The sequence below is a fragment of the Mytilus californianus genome, unplaced genomic scaffold (genome assembly GCF_021869535.1).
Source record: "Mytilus californianus isolate M0D057914Y unplaced genomic scaffold, xbMytCali1.0.p SCAF_12, whole genome shotgun sequence".
NCBI classification, from domain to species: domain Eukaryota; kingdom Metazoa; phylum Mollusca; class Bivalvia; order Mytilida; family Mytilidae; genus Mytilus; species Mytilus californianus.
The window spans coordinates 24,086,212-24,103,564 of record NW_026262604.1 but is presented as its reverse complement, the minus strand read 5'-3'; the positions used below and the strand labels follow the sequence as shown (position 1 = coordinate 24,103,564).

Genomic DNA, 17,353 nt, shown 5'->3' with positions numbered 1-17,353 from the left:
TTCGGTGCATACGATGCCTACGATGGTCTTTTGTTAGCGACTCATCTTTAGTATGGTAAGTCGTAGGCTAAATTTCAGGCCGGACCAAACTTAATTGGTACTGACAGCTCCTCAGCGAAGAACGCGGCATTTAATAGTAAGAGAAAAGACTGGTCGACCCGCAGTGTACTCAGGGTAATGAGACATACATTCTTGTGGAATATTACCTTGTTAACCAGCACGTGAAAAATCCCACTACTCCGAGTGTCCGCCTATAAAGCAGCGTACATATGCATATCATGTTCTCGTCATGTTATGAACCTTATATTTGCAAAAGGATGTTAAGCACCAATTCATTATGATCATTATTTAAGAGTTATCACCCTTCAACAGTACCTGGAATGACCTTTAGATGCATGTAGCCAAATTGTTGACTAGTAAGTCAAGATAATAGCTAGGTGTTTTTGTTTGCAATCTTGCATTTAGGTATGTAAATTCATCTGTCCTTACCTGTATATAAAATGCTTAACATAATGTTTGATATTGGTTGCACATTATGTTATTTTAATCAATATACATCGTTTTTGTGCAAAAAAATAAGAATAACATTGGTTTACATATACACATACTTCTTGAGTTATTGTGTGAACTTATCATCAGTGAAGCCGCAAATGCAATTTTCAAGATCAGAATCGCAACGATAAAGTCATGGTAGCGTGCTCAACGCAAGTGCGGGAGTTCGTGGGTTCGATTCTCGATTCATCAAACAAAAGTCTTCAAACATTGCATATGCTGCTTCTTCGTAAATCAGGCAAAAGTTAGGAGAAGGGACAAAGATTAATCTTTTCCTTTCAGAGTCAGAGTAATGTGTCTGAGCATAATGATAAATCTTTTTTTGTGAAATAGCAAGACAAAACTCCGACATAACGTGTCGCTCTAGTGCAAAGCAAGGTAAATTCATATTCCATTTTTACTATGTGATCGTCCTATATATGTATGTTTTATTTATACTGGAATTAAGACGTCAGCCATTCGTAATAGAATATCAATACAAATATTTATCATAAAAACATTAATTTTATGCTACATGTAGTACTCTCATGTCATAACGCATCGGAAATTAGGTCCAAATTATAACTGGACGTTGGTGCGTTGTTATGCAAAAAACACATTTAAACAAAAAAGTCATCTTGCAGTCAGAAATGTTTTGTGGATTCGAGCGTCCCTAATCAGTCTTTTGTAGAAGAAACGCGCTTCTGGCTTACAACATTTTCTTTGGTGATTTTATTCATTATTGTATTTGAATAATCAGGAAGTAAAATAACACAAATATCATATTCGGTAATGGGGATAAGTCAATTGCATTAAAACTAAGTATCTTATTACCGCACTGTGTATCTAGAATTCATTAATGTTTCACTTCAGCATTTATTTATAGAGACATACATTTTAGAGTCTGACTCATCTCATTAATAATCAACTAAACAGTTACAGTTTAGTACGGTTTAAATTTGCTGCGTTTGATTATTCTCTAATCAACAAACACTTCGGAGTAGGAGCCGTTTTCTGGAGGATACTTGATCTGTTTGATATTGATTGAGTCCTCAAATAAAAAAGGGACAGTAAACAAACCCCATGCTGCATGGTAAGTCCACAATCTATTGGTCATTAGAGTTCATTAAGTTTAAACCTTAATTCAGGAAAACAAAATGAATAAATGATCTGTCCGGTACTGGTTTAGTCCTCAAATAAATACAATACAGTTCATAAACTCTACAATTTATGGTAAGTCCATACTCTATTGGCCATTAAGGTCCTTTAAGTTTAAACCTGATATAGTTTTAAAGAAATGATAGTCGGTGAATTTGAAAAAAGTAGGACCTTTTTCATTCACAAGTCGCTAACAAAACAAAACTTTATATAGAGAAATATTAAATTCTATTTTTATAGGGGAAATAAACATTAAACGGGGAGGGAGCGAAAACTACATGTCGTAGAAAAATAGACAATACCATGGTCAAAAACCAAAACAACAAAAAGACAAACAACAGCACACAAAACGTTTTAGAGAACACTAAAAGTTCAGAAACATGACCCCAACTCAATAAACTTGGGTAAAAGCTTATCCCGCTTCCGGTCATCTATGTTTAGCAAACTAGAGGCAGCATGTCTTTAAATACTAACCTCAAATGGTTATTCGACATTTGGCTTATATTAATAAAATAAAATTTGCACCTTGTCATGAGAATGAATTTGGAGGCAATTTTAAGAATATTTCAAATTTGATCTTCACTCAAATAAACTGAAAACTCAGGTATCGACATGCTAAAGCAAATCGAGTTTTTGTTTGTTCTGTCTGGACTAGGGATGCCAACGAGTATTCGACTATTCGAGTATTGCTCAGTAGTACCGAGTATCGAATACCAAAACGATACTCGACTTATCGGTTTCCTGTTAGAATATTGCTGTCTTCTTTGTATAAAATTGATTTTCTTGAGAACCTCTTTCGGAAAATTTAATAGGCATCACTGATTAATCATACTAGTAAATAAAATACATTTTATTTCGAATGCTTGTGCTAAATTGTCATTTAAAATTCCACCGAAAATTCGTGAGCTATACCTAGGCCAGTACTTTAAGCTAAACATGTCGTAGCCATTTCGTCAAATCGTTACCGTCAGAGCAAATAGTTGCAAGTCTGTAATTTACAAAGTTGAAAAACCGACTGTCCCTAAGAATATTTGACAAGAAAATGTTTCCAAATAAAATAAATTCGTTCCATCCTCTGGTGACTCAGTGAATAGTAAAACTTCTAATCCCTACGCCTTTGTAAACATTAAATGTGTTTTCTTAACGATTACCACATACTATTGTTTGATATGATTTTTCCTTGTTATGATTTTTAAATCGGTGTTCATTTAATATATAAGGATAGATTATTGTTTTTTACTTAATTAATACTGTAAATAATGAGCTATTTATTATGGTGTGTAATGCCTTGTCCAAGATACTTATGTTGATGGTTTTTCCTCCGATGAACAACAAATCATAGAAATGTATAAATAACCTAAAATACGTATTTGTGTGTTTCCGTGTTGTAGATATATTACCAAGCGAGTACTCGAGTATCGCTCGATGAAACAAACGAGTACTCAATTAGTAATTATTCACCGAGTTGACATCCAAGTCTGGACACTTTTCGGTTTGGATGCTAAGATTTGTTTTAAAGTTTTTTGCTCCCAATGATTAGTCGACGGCGTTTCTATTGAATTTTATCTAAGAAACCCTTATCATGCGTATTGAAAGATGTAGCATATGCTTCATTAATTCCACTTGGTCAGTACCGCTGACGGTGGACTAAATGTATACGTTCTCGAGATTACAATCTACCTAGAAGCAATTACTTAAATACTCGCATGATTAGGATGCCATATTTAAATTCGAAATTACCTGTTAAGAATAATGAAATGCACCAACGTTTAGGCTTCAACGTCCTAAGGGAAAATGACATTGTAGTACGATTAAGACAATTCGGTTTAGACAAGTTTTGGTTCTATACTTTAAAATTGATTCATGTATTTACAAGAAAAGTATTTCAAACATTAATAAACTGTAATTTGTCAGTACCTTACCATTAAAAAAGTGAGGTTAAAAAACTTCTTTATGCATACAATACATTTAACTTTAATTATTAAACGACAACACGTTGAAATTGTTTTTAGATTCAAAAAGTTGTAGATGGTATACTATCATCTTATTTTGCTTGTAATGCAAATAATTTAAAAAAAACGTACTGGAATTTTAATCCTTCATCATATCCGTTTGCTTTCAGAATGCCTTGAGATTGTTAGGATTGAGGGCTTAATTGGAGGTTGTTAAATGTTTTCTTTACAATCTTGCAGCAGTATCAAAACTTATGAGTTTTCTACGCTTACCACTACCATTCCCCGTGGTTAATTGAAATAACAACTACATCGTATAATTAGACAGAGCTTTTTCTACAGACATTTGAATCCTTGATACAAATCCTTTGTTTAATGACAAATGTTACTTTGTGCAGAGCAGAACCATATTTATTACAACAACACATACATGATATTATCAAAATGCTGTATACAACTTATTTGTTGAGTTTGATGACTTGATATTTCGACACAATCTAATTCTAATTGATATAAATTGCGCATTTCTACGTACTCGGCCATATTTTTTTTGTACTCATATGAAGCATGATTCCTATGGAACCTTCTCAAAGACCAAAAAAAAAATCTTACAAGGATTTTTAATTTCACTTCCAGATATATTAATGATGATTTCATCCGTCAATCAATAGCTGGAAGTATTTAAAACCTAAAGGACTACGTACACAAGTTTGTTTTCTGAAAGTATAAAAACTGTGTGTGTCCCTTTTGAAAAAGGATAACTTCAACCCCCGCTTTCAGTTTGTACCTATAGAAAAGAATAAAGATATCAAGGAGTTTATCAAATTAATTTTATATTAATTGATTATTATTGTTTATGTTTGTATTTTATGTGATCGTCAGAAAATCGTCAAACATCTGGTTTTCAACATTTGTGTATGTTTCGGCAATACGTTTTAATTTAATGTTGTATATATTTCCATGGGAACCAATTCCGCCCCTTTCATAGTAGACTTGTTACTGTATTGTTATGAATCACAGTTTATTTCATAAATCAGTAAAGATAAAGTTCCTTTTAATTGATAAATTTGATAACACTTACAAAAATGTTCTGTTACCTTAATGATACTTTTGCTTCAAATAATTAAGAATGCTCTCATTATGCTGCAGAAGTTTAACTAATGGGACTTAATTTTAATAAATCTTATATAAACAGCAATAATTGTCCTTTCTAAATTTGTATATTTCAGTTTCACAAAGGACAATTAAAAGAGATTTCGTTCCCTGTTGTTAATTGTCCTTTTCTGGACGGCAATGTTCCCTTGAATCCTTCCCCAACTCGTTCGCTATTTGCACGTCCGTAGTGACGTTTGATATTTCACTGAATTAATCTATGTATAACTTGTTAATTGTTAAGTCAGAGATTTATTTTCAAACTTTTACTAAATCCTTTAAAATATACAAAGATTTTGTTTTGAAGTGCGGCTGTACCTGTAGATTTCTTATTAAAATGAGATATCACATCCTAATGTTTACGGTAATGTTATTCTTAAAACACTTACATTTAAATACGTTCCAGGTAATTTAATTGATCTATTAATTACACTTATTGTTAAAGGGTATCATTTTGACACCGTAGTAAGATCTTTGAAAATTGTTTTTATCGGTACTAATAAATTATGACAATCAAAGCATGACTAAATATGTTTTGTTTAGTCCTTTACCCTCTCGATATAATGTACTTATATTTTGGCTTTGCACAAGGTCATGTTCTTCGCAAAAATTTTGTAACGTCGGATGTGTAACGGTTGATTCTTTAGTCTGGGAGATCACATGCTTTTCTTACTAGTTGTTGTCGGCTTTGAACTAGCTTTCAGTAATTGCGAGAACCCTTATATAGGTATTTTGTATCTTTTGTCATTTTTTTTTTAGATATTTTAGTGCTTTGTTCCAATATGGCATGTCTAATAAGTCAGTTATTTCCAACGGAATACTACAGTTTACTCTTATGTCGTGCTATATCACCATTGTCCGGAGTTATTTGGAGGGTTCAGCGTCAACAAAAGTGTAGAACCCCGCAAATTTCTATGTTTGTCTGTCCCAATCAGTAGTCTGTAATTTAGTGGTTTTTGGTGTTTTGTTTTAATTGTTCTACATTTTGTCATGTCAGGGACTTTTAAAGCCTTTAGAGCTTACTATGCGGTGTGGGTTTTTCTCAGTGTTGGTGGTCATACGTTGATCTTTGGCAATAATACCACATATCCTCATTTTTTATTCAATTCAATCATGAGGCGCAGTCCACTTTTACTTTAGTTATAAATTAAATTAGTGCAACAGATACGCATTTCAAACCATTTTGTTATTATGATGATGGTCATACGCAAAACATTGATGTTCAAAAGATATTTATAGATTATCGTTGGTCATCTCAACGAGATTGATTTTCTCGCTTGAACCGGTACGGCGAAAGTGAGAAAAGCAATCGAGTTGAGATGACCAATGACAATCTGTTTATCGCTATTTTACCTATGACGACGTTGTTTATTTAATTGACAAGGCACGTGCGTGCGCCCTTAGTTTCTAGCGATAATTTTTCATATCACTCTACTGTGCTGAGAAAGGTAATTATCAGTCAGTATGAATAAAGAAAAATTTCGTGAAATAGCGATAAAAGTATTTATACATCCCGCCATTGTGTTATTGTGTTATTTTTTTTTTTGCTTATGTTTTATGTCTATAGAGTGTCTATATGCGTTTTTTGTTTTTCTTTGTTGACATAGTTGTTTGTTTTAATGGTGATTAAGATTATAGCACAATTTTGACTGATGTACCTCAATTTTTGATATTTTTACCTTTTATGTCTGTTTGTTTTGCTCACACATTGTTGCAATATAATGGTATTCTATGCAACTGTAATACAAGTGGGAGGTTTGACTAGCTATAAAACCATGTTAAATCCACCATTTTCTAAAAAAGGAAATGTCTGTACCAAGTCATTCTTTTAATGTGTTTTAGCTTGTGATTTCGCTGTTTGACAAAGGACTTTCTGTTTCGAATTTTTCTTTGAGTTCGGTATTTTTGATTATTTAATTTTTTCTAATACGTCATGTGTAATTTGATCATTTGTCTTTTCATAAACAGTGATTGTCATCTAAGAAGATCTATTGGCAGCCGTTATTAAATGCTCCTTTCAAATGATTTCCCAATATTTATTCAATGTAAATATAATGGATCTATGATCATCATGGTCATTGGTTTTAGGGCAATTTGGAAAGAATATTCCACATTATTGAAACTTTATTTGAAGATAATCTCTTTTTCAGTCGAAATTTAGAGAATTCAAATCTCTAACACGAGTTGAGCGTTGGCTGTTATGTCAAGATATTTTTTGGATGACCCTCACATAACATTATTATGTCAAACATTTTATTATTTTATTGATGCGATCTCCATTCCCATATTCAGTCATTAAAATTGTGTTTTCTGAACATATTCATGTGTACGATCAATGAGTGTCTCCTATAAAAAAAAAAAAGACGCAGCCTTGCTTTTCCATAACTGAATATAGAAAAATATGAAGAAAAAAAAGAACAATCAATATCATAAAGAGCTAGAGAATATATCAAAACGAAAATTATTACTTTTTTCTGTATTATAATTTTTTTTTTACTAGCGAATGTCGTAAAAATTGTCAACTCACTCACGTGAAGAAATTTATTTTTAATTTCAATATATTTTAAGTCAAGCATGACAAATGTATACAAATATTAAATTGGGGACAAAATTTTATTTTATTGTAAGTTTAAATATTACACGAACATTTGATATTATTCTAAATCAGTTTAATATTTACAGTTGCATCTTATTACACATTTGCAATTTCATTTTTATCAATATCATTAGTCATTTCCTAAACAAAATGATTGTCATCTTTACAGTCATGCTAGATGTAGCAAGTAAAGTTTCGCCAACATACATGTGCCACGATGATCTGAAATAGAAAGAAAAGAATGACGTTAACAAACTACATTATAATTACACTAACTCGCAATTTGATATATTGCAAGTATTAATATGCAGTATCATAACCCTTACGCACTCTATGATATCTGCTTGGTACAAAAATGTTATAGGAATCCACTAAAACATAGTAAGTACATGAAGGCTAAATCACAAATATTACCATAAACAAATTAAAACGTTACACTTCATTAGGTAGACTATCGTTATGCAATATAACTAATTTGACGGCATGCATTTACGCAACTGTTGTTGGATAATAAGAAATTATAAACTGCATAATGTTATATACGTTTGTCCACATTAATATATGTAAATGTATCGTAAACATTTGTTTCTACAAAAATTTATAGATTTTGGTTTTTGTAGGATTGAGTGTTTTTTAAATACTTCTAATTCGCCTCTAAGAAACATCCGCAATATAATGTGAATTTTATCTGTCATGAGCATAAAGACGGTTTCCACTATATATGATAAGATAGGAAACTAGTCACTTCTCCGTTTCACTTGCCATCAAACCTCTAGGGGTTCGTGTCTGTCCGTAGTATAGTATATTGTTTGTCTAATCGTCTTTATTACTTTTTATCATGATGTTCTTCGACTTATGATTTTCCCCATTGTATCTTCTTAAGTTAAAAGAGACTTACCATTTTTTTCAGCAAGCAGTATTGCTCCTTGCAAATTCGTCACCGTGTGGTGGTCGGTAGGAGAAGGTTACTGTGTTGTAGAAGTTTCCACTTGATACTAATCTGATAACAGTGTTCTGGCATGCAACGATTGTTTCCAGTGGTCCTAAAAATACCAACAAAACATTTTAATTACAATTGTGTACGTCTTGTTATTGTCCTTGCTTTGACACGCTGTAATTACTATTATGACATTGATCGTATTTTAAGGGAAACACAGGAAGTTGTTTAGAAAAATATTTAACATTCATTAAATGCTGAGCAGTTTTCATCAATTCGAAGTAACACTATATATTATTCTTAAAAAATGGCATATGGATCTAAATTGCAAAAATCGTTTTTTCTTCCTTCTTAAAAAAAATCGGACAGGACTCTTGGTTAAAAATTTCAATATACACATAACATTTAGCGGTATTGAGGTATACAAATTATATAATGTTATACCTGTGTTTGACTTCATTCCACATACGATTCCTTTCCTGTCGTTTGATTTGTTCAGTTCAAAGCTGTTCCCTCCCATAACCTCAACGAAATCAACACCATTGGAAGTCATGCACTGAAATGTAAAAATGAAACGTAATATATGCGTGTATATTAAAACTATCTACCTATATATGACTTCAAAGAAACAGCTTGTAAAAAAACATGGAAGATACCAGTTGTGATTTATGTCTACAGACGTGTATTTATTCTACATAATTGTACTGATATATAATTTTTGATTAAATATGGAGCTAAAAAGGAGAGGGAGTTTCCGGACTACAATATTATCGAAGGGAGAAACGTCCTAGAGAAAACAAATCTATAATCTGTTGATAGCTACTTTTCTTTGCAAAAGTTTACAAGATCTTCATGAATTAAATAATACACCTTTGATTAAAGGGTTGTTAACGGATTTCAAACGATGGGAATGCAATTGTCATTAAATATTAAAATTACAGCACACTATTTGATTTATGTGAATCCGAAATAATTTGAAGTTTATTGGCCTTTTAGTCCATTCGCCATATCGACTTGAATAAGTTTCACACCTTACACAAATTGTTTTCGGTTGTCAATTGTAGACTGGTTCTATAAATGGCAAAATTGGCAGTTACCTATGCAAAGCTGCTAAGTTGAACGTGATATGTAGGATTTTAACCAATTTTCATTGAAAAATAACAATTAATATAAAATCGTTTAGCTTAATAAAGATCAAAATTGAATTTATGATTTGAAAAACTAATGAACATTTATAAACGGACCTCTTAATTATAAGGTCAATTCGCAATTGGCAGCTACAAATGACATCAAAGAAACAAGGCTTATAACCCCATACGCAAGAAACAAAAGACTCATTAGTGACCCTCGAATCAAAAACTGTAAAAGGCCAAATAAATAAGGAAGTTGAAGAGCATTGTGGACCCAACTTTCCGAAAGGCTTTGCCAGATATAACAAAGGTAATGTATTCCTGATGAAGACACCCCTAAGTATTTCGAACAATTCAAAGTTTTGTAAAAAATTAATGTATAAATGTGACCATATCAAATTATTCATGAAGTGATTTCGTATTGTCAAAATAACAATACAACAACGTATTACAAAAGATGTATTTGATATTTAATTACTTTGTTAGTTATTCCGAAGTCTGCTTCCATGAGAGCATGTTTAGGTGTCACGCCAACATCCACAGAGTCTAGCTTGACAGTTTCTGGATAAATAATGGATACAGAACAGTTTCGTCTTGAACCAAAGTTCTTCAGTGTGTGGATCCCTGTCTCCGTTGATGATACCACGTTGCAAGCTATAATATAAACAAACGCAATTAATGTTTGATATTCAGATATAACTTTCCCGATGAATTTTATTCTCTGAATTGCTGTTACATCATACATGCAACTAACGAAGTACTGTGAATTAAATTATAATGTGTGTATCAATTTTTAAGTAAAGGAAAACTGGTATTTTAGTGGATTCTTCATTTCTTGGTATTACAAAAATTCTGTAAACATACCTAGTAAGATTTTGTATTTATTGATATGTGTATTAGTGGTCCACTTATTGTCACAAAATCCATGCAAATTAGTACCAAAAGAATATCTACGTGTTGTAGTATATATAAAAAAAGAAATAAATCATAGTTACATATAAAATCAAAGCCGATATACAGATATCCAACTACAACTATAATGCATAAGACTGTCATTATTAGAAACTCATAAAATAGCTATTACTATACCATGTATATGACATCAAAATCGTTATTAATATTTTTAACCACTATAATACAACCAATAATCCAAAATTACATCATAAGTTAAAATGAATGAATCAATATGATGCAACTACTAATTTAGATTGGAACTGTTTCAAAAGTACATTATTTAATAAATCTGACTTTACAGGAATTGTCTATATTCAGTCAAAGCTTAGCCTTAAAATAATCCAGATGTGAAATTAAAATGATGTTGTTTGAAGATTCCAATCTGTATTAAAAGTTCGAGTAATGTCGCGAAAAAGAACATACTAATAACAACAAAATGAGTTGAAATGACATTAAAAGACAGCAGAAAATAACTGAAAAAATGAAGAACTTCAATATTTAATGCACTCCAGTTATAACAAAGAGTTTTATTTTTTAACAAATTGGTATTAGAAAATGTTTGTACGAAAGTAGGATCAAAATAATAGGAGAAAATGAACAAAACATTCATTTTAATGCACTTCAATATATAATGCACTCTAGTAAAACAAAAAGTTTCATTTCTGAATAAATTGGTTATTTTTTTATATTTTCGTACGAAAGTTAGATAAAAAACAGAACAAAATGAACAAAACTTTTCATATAATAAAAATGCACTTTAATATATAATGAACTCCAGTTATAAAAATTGTTCATTCCCTAATATATAGGTATGTTTTGTTTATAATTCTCGGCTGTTGTTAAAGCAATGTTAAAACAAAGTTATACCTTGCGAAAGGGATTAAATATTAAAAACAATGTGCGTAACACATGTAACAATGCCATTGACCTACAGGTTCGCAATTTTCCTAAATAAATGATAGTGTAGTTAAATAATGATGTCAATTTCCTTGAAGTAAATAATTGTGTTTTGGGTAACCGAGAGTTACCTATGTAGTCAATTCAAATTATTCGGTGTGATCTCAACTAACCACAATTAAGTACTGATTCTACACTTTCTCCAGTATAAAAAGTTGTTCAATGCACCAGTTATTTGCTAAATGACAAATAGGATATACATTTTGATGTTGCTAAGCCACACGCGATGCTTTATTTCAGAGTACGTAATTGTGCTCCAATAAAACATAGCTCAATTAGAAATATATAGAAAGAGTTGATATACCAAATACAAATAAAACAATGAGACAGAAGGGAATTAGTCAATTACGTCAGTGAAAGAATCAAAAAAATTATTAAAGGCATACAAATTGATTTTTTTTATCTTTAGTAACATCACGATGTCTTGAAATAAGTTTCTAGTATACTCGAATATAGAACTTCTCATAATAAGTCATTATTACACTGACGTCCAACATGGTGTATCGGGAATTGAAATAGTTAGTATTATTAACGATATTGGTACATGCAATGTGGTCAATTATTTGACAAAGACAAAAAATGTTGTAAGCACGTACTCTATCATTACAATTATGTAATAAAAATGATTCCCATTCATGAAAATCAAGTACAAACCCACACACACGAACACATACAATACAAAAGAGATTACATCAATATTGTTAATTTCGTAGTTTACGTGATATATATCAATACAATTAATATAATTTTTGAAGACGACATTTATGTCACAAAGAATTACGGAATACCAATATAAACAGAAAATGATGACATTTTACAATTTGCAATAGTCTAATAATGTATAACAACAGGGGTGGATCAAGGATTTTTCAAAGTGGGGGCGTGGTTCCATAAAATGGAAGAAATATTGCCAAACGTAGCGAGGAGAAATATCTTTTTGAACAAGTTTATGCTACAAAATGATGTATTTTCCATTCAAAGGGGTGGCATACTGAATCCGCCACTGAATAAGTAGCTTTTCTCAGAGCATGCCGACTGATGCTTCGTGTTAAACTTTGGTTTTCAATCATCAACTTCGAGTGTTTAGACAAAAAGCAGTAAAACTCACGAATGATACAAGGCTTATAAATTATTACGCAAGACTCGCTTTTCGTCTACAAAAGAATCACCAGTAGTACTCGAATCAAAGAGTCTATGTCTTGGGGTAGAACAAAGTATTCAACCGTTTTAAAGTAGTTAAGATTTTTCATATATATTTCTCCTTACAGTTGTTTTCTATCCGTTTGATATGTTTGAGCTTTTGATTTTGCCATTTTTTAAAGGGCTTTCCGTTTTGAATTTCCCTTTGAGTTCGGTATTTTTGTTATATTACTTTTTTTAACCAAGTCTTAAAACATGTTATTTGATACATGTATGCATCAGCTTAATTTGTGTTAATAATCTAATTAAAACATAGATTGATTGGTTGTTTGTTTAACGTTCAGTGGCAAATGCATACATGTATTCAAAAAGTATAATCTGGAGATTTTGGTCAAATTTACATGGATGTATTTATTTGAAGAACATAGTGTTGTGTAAGCGTTGACGTGGTTAACAGGGTTCTTAACTACATAAAACCAACCAACCAATAATAGTTTATTAAAACATTAGATTATTTCCATGATACGTGTGTTTGTGAACAATCAACACACCAATGAAATGACACAACCGTTTCTATAGCATTTTTTGTAGATTCACATTTTGCATGACATTTTTCTTAAATACGTTAAAGTCATAAGCGTATCCTTAAAGTATCGTTGTTAGTACACTTTTCATTTCAGAAAGAAATCTCACGGATAAAAGTGCTTACAATTTTGAGAAGGATTTTTAACATATATTGTTATCTGTTTTGTACAAAGTGTTACCATCCTCTACATTCTTACAAGTATTTAACAAAAATTAAATTGTATTTTGATGTAATTTTAGATTGTAACGCGTTTGAAAGTAGATTAAGTTGTATAGTAGCCATTTTTATGCTCCTCAATAAGTTCCTTATATAATATCCTCATCCATCCTATTATCAGGTACAAATAAAGAACTGAAGATTAAGTACTGTTTTCAATTTAATAATTTACAACTTTAACTGTTCTGTGAATTATCAAAACTGTGACAAAGCAACTTTAAAAAGGATTTTCCACGTAAAGTATTTCTGTGGAAAATGAATTACATTTAAATTATCGTCAATTTCAAGAAGCAGATGTCTCATTTCTTGAGATCACCTCGGGAAATGCTAAATAAAAGTAGAATTATTCAAGACATTATTCTAGCAAGCCATTATTTTTTTGGACATTTTAACATGGCCTAGGCCGTTATATTCGAATTATGTCCCGACCTTTATCTTACATTCTGTTTGAAATAATGCTGAAATTTGATGCCTAATATATTTTCAGTTATATTAAATTTATACATGGATGTCACTGTTACATCGTATGCCCTGTAATTGTTGAAATATTTTGCCCCTTCTCATTTTCTAGTCTAAAAGGTTAGCCACTGTAAAGTGATTAAAACAAAAATAACCCAACCTTGCTGGCATACTGCATTGTTTAATCAGTACCAAAAAAATTTTGAAAAAGATGAAACATGTGTTTACGTTTTTCTGTAAAGGTGTGCTGTTAACGGATAAAAGTAGCTGCTTCTTTTAATTACGTTATTCTCGTTTTAGAAATATATTTTAAAATTCAATTTGTTAGATTGCCTGTATAGATGATGCTTTTGTTAAAGAGTTTTACATAAGTTAGTCATATATTTATTATGAACCATAATCACTTGAATCAATATGTCTTTTCTTGAAATAAACAGCATTGACATATTTTGCTTATATTTCATTCTAATAATTTTTTTTTAAGTGAAACGGGTAGTTTATACTGTAAATGTTCATAAAATTATGTGTGTACATTAGCAACAACATTTTCATTATTGAGTTTAACTTGTCTTTACTTAAGAAAACTAGAAAAACATCCAAACTACATCTCATACTTTTTGCTCTTTGTTTTTAAATTAAGGTTGCTTTTATCAATGAGGTTGGCAAATAATACGGATATTTGTGTCCCCAGGAGATCATCAGTCGAGAAAGACATACAACAATAAGACCTAAAGAAAAAAGATGAACAATTTCCAGGTACACATTATATGTGTCCATAAAACTAAAATCGAGTAAAGCATGAGGGTCTGGATGGGGTTTACAAAATAGAGAATGATACATAAACCATACAGAATAAAGGGCCACAAAATAAAGAATAGAGAAAAATAGCCATACAAGTTAGAGAATACAAAGGTAAAGAACCCCCCATCAAGACCCTTAAGCTTGTCACAGTAAAATTAATACTTACGTTGTGGCGATTTAACAAATCTAACTCGAACTCTAAATCCTTGTCCTGCTTCGGTTATAAGGTGTTGTATTAAGGCAACATTTTGTGAAACCACAATCGTTTTGGACGGTTTTCTAAGATTACAGAATGTCTGATAACGTTCTTCTAAAGTTAATTCATGATCTTCTGGGCTTGGAAAAAATTCTTCATTCATCTCCCAACCATCTACTAACTGGAAAAGAAATACAGATTAAGTAAATAAGTGAATTTCTGACATTGTGTTTGTTGGTTTTTGCGTGTCGTTTTTAATTTTAATGTCAAAATTTAAAGCAATCCCATGAAAACTTATTAAATACTACTAGTTTCGAAAACAGGAATAGTCATTGATCACGAAATACTTTTGTGTTACGAAGTATGCACCTAAATTCTATATAATCATGAAGTAAAAATTAAATGTCATTTCAAACTTTAAATCAATCCTACGAAAATTATTAAAACTACTAGGTAAGATAACTGAAAAGGGCAATGCTCACGCAATACTTTCTTATTTAGCATGCACCTTAATTACATATAATCATGAAGGTAACTTACAGATGTTCAGGTAATAATTCCAATGTACGTTAAATCTCATTCAACTGGTGAGCGACAAGGGAACAAAAAGATTTAAACATGCATAAATCCGTCACGTGACGTTACAAGCATGACTTAATACACTGGTAGAAATGTTAGGTAAGGGTTGATGAAATTATTCATCAGGAATTTAAGTTTTAGGGCATTTTTTTATTAATTATAAGTAATACATGTTATTTTTACGGAGTAATCGATGCAAAAACAACTCAACCTTTCACTTAATATAAAGCCCTTTATTTGTTTTTGAGCGAGTCAGTCTAGTTTATACATCAATATACTTCTTCAAAACAATATATTATGCATCAGGTATAGACAGACCAATCTATGATATAAACCAATCGGAATGGAACGAACTCCAGACTGAGTGATACCTGATATTTCGACTATAAAAGGCATCTTATTCATTCATGCATCACCAATCTCAAGATTCATTTCCTACTTGTACTGTGAATGCATGACATAAAGACCAGTTATAATGGCAGTTGGAAAAGAGAGACTGAGCAACACGAACCCAACCAAAATACTGGGGTGATCTCAGATGATCCGGAAGGGTCAGCAGATCCTGCTCCACGTGGAGCGCAGTGGACACGTTGGGCATAAATTGTAACTAGTTAACTGGAAATGGAGACTACAGTGATAAACAAGTGTGTAAAGGTAGTCGAGAAACTTTGAAGATAAAAAATAACACATAACATGATATGCGTCCGAAGTGCTTTTCTGGATTTGAAGTACTCAGGAACGCTCAGAACCAAAACTTAGAAAGCCAAAGATGTATAAGACCCGAAGATGATTTCAGTCTTTCTTTCATTACAACTTTAATCTTCTTCTACATTTCCAATGGTGTTGTCTTACGTTTATTGGGTAGTACTATTTTTCAATCTATAAATTATCATTACAGCTATACTAAATAACCAGTATAAGTCCGGCTCACAGAAATTAATAATAAGCATTTAATAAAGTGAATATTTAGTAAATAATCTTCTCAACTCAGTTTTACCCTTTGGTATCTATTTTTGATAGAAATTAATCGATGGATAGATAAGACACAAATAGTAGATTTCTACAAATTATCAATGGATAACATCAAACGACAAGTAATGACTGTTTTCCCCATGACCCGGTAAGCCTATTTTCTTTCTGTAATCTAATAATATATAAACAATCCCAATCAAACGACTATTGTTAGAACTAATATAAGAGTCAATAGAATTAAGTGTTCGTCTAATAGATAGAGGAATATTGGTCTACATTGACGAATTCATTGATGATAAAACATCGAAGAAATTATATTATTGACTTTAAGACGTTTTCTACTAAATCGGACATAAAGACATACATTTTGGATTCATCTGGTCATTTTGCATGTTCTACATCTCTATATTCAGATATACAATAATTTGATCTTAGTTTGACACTTTAGTAAAAAGCCATTCGATAATGTTACCGGTGATCTAGCCTTTCTTCTGAGTCTCATGTAACTTGATTATGGGGGTGTTATTTAGAATCATCAATACTGTCTGAAAAATCTCATATATTTATTTCTCAAGATCACTTTACAGCCATTAAACTTTTAAGTGTTGTTATTGCCAGGCCTTTACGCATCAATAGGAAAACATATTTTTATGACAATTTCTGGTCTAATTCATTTTATCTTGAAATTTCCTGCAAGTTAAAAACGAACCATAAGTACTAAAAACAATGGTATTTTACTTCTTACATGAATTGTGGAAACATAAACGTATTTTGTTTATTTATCGTTTACATCTGAACAATAGAATAGTCTATTTCTACAGTAAAAAATCACAATATTAAGATACAATAACAAACTTACTGCTAATAATCCTGATTCACAGCTTATATCAAAATCTAAAAATTGTAGTTCAATGACGTCTTCTGGTGGACTAATAAAATACAGACCGCATACTGAACCACTTCCGTCGGATGTGAATTTGTAATCTCCGGGTTCTGCAGCCATATGCATACATCCTAAAAAACGGAAGCAATAAAAA

The 17,353-nt window shown here is 31.3% G+C and overlaps 1 protein-coding gene across 1 annotated transcript in view; it reads right to left on the bottom strand.

The window, feature by feature from the left end:
• Nucleotides 1–7,320: 7,320 nt before the first annotated feature.
• Nucleotides 7,321–17,353, bottom strand: part of LOC127721586 (corticotropin-releasing factor-binding protein-like) — a 39,064-nt gene continuing 29,031 nt past the window's right edge. The window contains exons 3-8 of the mRNA XM_052228360.1: nucleotides 17,176–17,330; nucleotides 14,736–14,946; nucleotides 9,935–10,110; nucleotides 8,771–8,882; nucleotides 8,288–8,432; nucleotides 7,321–7,611 (exon numbers count right to left, since the gene is read on the bottom strand). Of these exons, the coding sequence (XP_052084320.1) occupies nucleotides 8,296–8,432; nucleotides 8,771–8,882; nucleotides 9,935–10,110; nucleotides 14,736–14,946; nucleotides 17,176–17,330 (791 nt within the window). The 3' untranslated portion in view covers nucleotides 7,321–7,611; nucleotides 8,288–8,295. The remainder of the gene's footprint in view (nucleotides 7,612–8,287; nucleotides 8,433–8,770; nucleotides 8,883–9,934; nucleotides 10,111–14,735; nucleotides 14,947–17,175; nucleotides 17,331–17,353) is intronic.